Source organism: Alnus glutinosa, chromosome 14 (genome assembly GCF_958979055.1).
Source record: "Alnus glutinosa chromosome 14, dhAlnGlut1.1, whole genome shotgun sequence".
In the NCBI taxonomy this organism is placed as follows: domain Eukaryota; kingdom Viridiplantae; phylum Streptophyta; class Magnoliopsida; order Fagales; family Betulaceae; genus Alnus; species Alnus glutinosa.
This window is the reverse complement of record NC_084899.1, coordinates 2,965,397-2,970,000: the sequence shown is the minus strand read 5'-3', so window position 1 is coordinate 2,970,000 and position 4,604 is coordinate 2,965,397. Positions and strand designations below refer to the sequence as shown.

The 4,604-nt window shown below is 36.2% G+C and overlaps 1 protein-coding gene across 1 annotated transcript; it reads left to right on the top strand.

Moving 5' to 3' along the window:
• The first annotated feature begins 2 nt into the window (after positions 1-2).
• On the top strand, positions 3-3,629 carry LOC133857489 (receptor-like protein kinase 5). The gene is made up of 3 exons (XM_062292757.1): positions 3-13; positions 889-2,978; positions 3,103-3,629. The coding sequence occupies exons 1-3, from the start codon at positions 3-5 to the stop codon at positions 3,522-3,524; spliced, it is 2,523 nt and encodes an 840-aa protein (XP_062148741.1). The 3' UTR covers positions 3,525-3,629.
• Positions 3,630-4,604: the final 975 nt, after the last annotated feature.

Here is a 4,604-nt window from a genome sequence, read left to right as displayed (position 1 = left end):
ACATGGATAACTGGTACAGAGGATGATTCGGGTTTGTCATTAGTCATGGTGCGAGGGATATATGAGAATTCAGGTTGTGATGATATAGAACGAAAAAAAAAAAAAAAAAACAAGCTCTGATACCAAGTCAAAAATACAGAGTTGTGAGGAGAATATTCTCACTTGATCTTTTTCTATTACTGGCTGGGCATAAATAGCCATTGTACAAAGCCTTTTTGAGATACAATCACATGCTTACAGGGATTCTAGTAATTATAGTCTATCTCTAGTAATTATAGTCTAGTCTATCTCTAGTAATTATAGTCTATCTGTACAGCTAGCAGTAGGGACAATTAGTGCTAGACTACAGGAAAACCAACTTGGAGATAATTGCTCCTGATTGTCAACAATGACGACTTGATTGTCAACAAAGAACATTCTTAATAATCTCCCTAAAATAGTTAAAATACTTAAAAATTACTTTCAACAGCTTCATCAGTTTAATTAAAAATATTTGGCGAGTGAACCGGTAAGAACTATTTAGTCCCTAAATCATTAAAAACCTATAAAAATTATTATTCTTGTTTTTTATTTTTATTTTTTCCTCCTTTCTCTCACACAAATCAGTCTCAGCACAACCCTGTTAAGAAAAAACAAATTTTTAAAAATATGACCGTTAGGATAAGACATATTCATAAACATTGCCGTTAGGAAAAGACAAATTTTTAAAAATATGACCGTTACAACAAGACAAATATTAAAAACTATGATCATTAGGAAAAGACAAACATTCAAAAAAGATTAAATAGATAAAAAATAAAGAAATCTGAAAAAAAATATTGTTTAAATGAAATCATGATAGTGAATAGTTAAAATAAGGAGGCTGTTTAGAGTGTTTTAAAAAAGCAGCTCACCATTTAACGGTTCTTTCCCGCCAGAAATTGGCAAATTGTCCAATCTCGAACGACTAGAATTGGCCTGGATGACGAGAATCACAACAACGTTGCCTTCAGAGTTCACAAGGCTGAAGAAACTGAAGTATCTTTGGGTGGCAAGCTCCAATTTGGTAGGACAAATCCCAGACACGATCGGAGAAATGGCGGCACTGGAGCATTTGGATTTGTCGATGAACAATCTGAGTGGGAAAATCCCGAGCGGTTTGTTTATGCCGAAGAATTTGAGTATATTGTATCTTTACAAAAACAAATTGTCCGGGGAGATTCCTCGGGTGGTCGAGGCTTTAAATATAGACGTTATTGATCTCTCCGAGAATAACTTGACCGGAACAATACCCGATGATTTCGGAAGACTCACCAAATTGTCGGGTCTGAGTTTGTTTTTCAATCAATTATCTGGAAAAATTCCAGATAGCATAGGTCATCTTCCAAGGCTGATAATTCTTAAACTGTTTAACAACAATTTATCAGGTACTTTGTCTCCGGACTTTGGGCGGTATTCTATGCTTCAAGAGTTTCAGGTGTCGTCCAATAGGCTTACTGGCCAGCTGCCACAACACTTAGGTGAGAATGGAAAGTTGGTAGGAGTGGTAGCTTTCAACAACGATCTCAGTGGTCAATTGCCCCAGTCGCTTGAAAATTGCAACAATATGATAATTGTTAATGTTCATAATAATAGGTTTTCTGGGAATGTTCCTAGTGGCCTATGGACATTATTCAATTTGAGAACTTTGATGTTAAGCAACAATTCATTTACAGGTGAGCTTCCTGAGAGAGTGTCATGGAATCTTTCTCGATTAGAGATTAGTCGCAACAAGTTTTCGGGTAAAATTCCGGTGGAAGTGTCTTCCTGGAGGAATTTGGTGTATCTCGACGCCAGCAATAACCTCTTAAACGGTACAATTCCTCAAGAACTAACAGCTCTTCCTCTTTTAATAACTCTTTTTCTTGATCAAAATCGACTCTCAGGCTCCCTTCCATCAGATTTTTTATCATGGAAATCGCTAAATATGCTAAACCTTAGCCGAAATGCAATCTCTGGACAAATTCCAAAGGCATTTGGTTCTTTACCAGGACTTAATGTTTTGGACCTCTCAGAAAACCAACTGTTTGGTGAAATTCCAAGTGAACTTGGCCTCCTGAAGCTCACTTCACTCAATCTCTCTTCGAATCATTTGACTGGGAGGATACCAAGTGAATTCGAAAATGATGCATATGCCAGCAGCTTCTTGAACAATCCTCGCCTCTGTGCTAATAGCCCATCACTAAACATTCCCAACTGCAATTTCAAACTCCAAAATTCAAGCAAACCTTCATCCAAATTGCTTGCTTGGATTATAGTTTTACCAGCAGCTTTCCTAGGTTTGGTAGCTTCATTGCCTGTGATCATAATTTATAGGAAGAGAAAGCATGTATTGGATTTGATCATGTGGACTCTCACCTCATTCCAGAGGCTGAATTTCACAAAATTTGACATTTTGTCAGGACTGACAGAAAATAATGTTATTGGTTGTGGTGGATCGGGAACAGTATATCGTGTTGCTATTAATCCTTCAAGTGATTTTGTTGCTGTGAAGAAGATTTGGAATAGCAAAAAGCTAGAGCAGAAGCTTGAAAAAGAATTTCTTGCAGAAGTCAAAATACTGGGTTTAATTCGACATTCCAACATAGTGAAGTTGCTCTGTTGTATCTCCAGTGATAATTCAAAACTTCTTGTCTACGAGTATTTGGAAAACCGCAGCTTGGATCTATGGCTGCATGGGAAGAGTGGAGTATCAACTGTCTCAGGTTCAGTCCATAACGATGTCTTGGATTGGCCTAAGAGGATGAAGATAGCAGTTGGGGCTGCCCAGGGGCTCTCCTATATGCACCACGACTGCTCACCACCCATTGTTCATCGAGATCTGAAGTCCAGCAACATCCTATTAGATTCCGAGTTTAATGCAAAAATCGCCGATTTCGGTCTTGCCAAGATGATGATCAAGCAGGGAGAATCTGCTACAATGTCAGCTGTGGTTGGCTCTTTCGGCTACATGGCTCCAGGTGTGTGACATAAAATTTTCCAAGTTTCATTTTTATTATAATTAATGCTGGTAATTGTCTCCCTTTTTCCATCAGCAGGAGTTTTAATTTGTTGCTTCTTAATTGTAATTAACTTCAACTGCAGAGTATGCTCACACGATACGACTCAATGAAAAGATTGATGTTTATAGCTTTGGGGTCATCCTTTTGGAACTGGCAACTGGAAGAAAAGCTAGTGAGGGTGACGAACACACATCACTTGTCCAATGGGCATGGCGACAGATTCAGGAAAGCAAGCCTATAGTTGATGCCTTGGACGAGAAGGTCAGGGTGCTCTGTTACTTGGATGAAATGTCCTGTGTTTTCCAACTCGGAATCATTTGTACACGTACTCTGCCTTCTTCCAGACCCTCCATGAAAGAGGTTCTCAAAATTTTGCTCCGATGCAGCCAGCCACTTGTTTTTGGAGAGAAGATTATTTCCGAGTACGATGCTTCTCTCCTCAAGAATTCAAAGGGCGAGAGGGTATTAGAAAATAATGATGCAACTTTGGCATCCATTGTTTGACGACTTCTCGAAAAATGCTAGATATTAATCCCAATTAACATTTGGATTAATCATTGTTAAATTGTAATAATAATAAAAAGATCCGGTGATTGGTTAGAAGTGTCATCAATATTGTTGAATTAATATTAGAAAGAATTATAGTATCTAACCTTTCTCTTTTAAAGTTGGAAGATGACATTGTTGTTTTGTTTTTATGTTTGAATTATCTCTATGTATTATATATATGAGTAATGTTACTCTTCTTACCCATTTCACATCAGCTGACGTAGTGTGTTTTAAATAGCTTAAAACACGCTACATCAACCGGCGTAAAATGAATGTGATAAATAAGTGTAAAGAGTAACATTACTTTACTCTTTATATATAAATCCTTTAAGAGTATGTCGTATTAGATAAGGTTTGGATAGAGGAGATTCTCCTTTATATGTATGACGTTGTTGTATTAGAACAACATACTCTTTCTTCCTGAGTCTGTTTAATATTATCCTAGGCATATCAATAAAATCACTAGTTATTCAAATATTTTACATGTGTCTTAAACCCTTTTTATTATTATTATTATTATTAAAAGCAGAATTTATTAGTTTTTTAGCGGCAAAAATTATCATTTGAGTATTTGCAATAATTTTGGTTTGAGTTTGAAAAACATGCTAAGCTTGCAAATTACCATGTGTTTCATGGAGCATGATAGAGTATATCATAAGGTGAGATGTTCGGTTTAGTTGATGTGATACAATCTTTAGGATTTGATAAGGGTTGATGAGATATTATTTCTAGTTTTTAGGTTTCAATTATCTCTTTGTACTTTGAGTTTATATAAAAGATCTATTATAATTATTGCTAAGGGTACTACAACTTTTATTATAAATTTCTTATAAATTGACGTGTCAGCCTATCTGGCACTTATCGTGACAGCATTAAAATGTGAATTGCCATGTTACGTGATAGATTACACGACAATTATAACGTTTATTGACAGCTTGCACAACATTTATTATGTTAGGTACTAAAATGTGATAGTACTATCACGTCACTTGACTTTCATTTCCAAAAGAATGCGAACCGCCATATTTCTTCAAT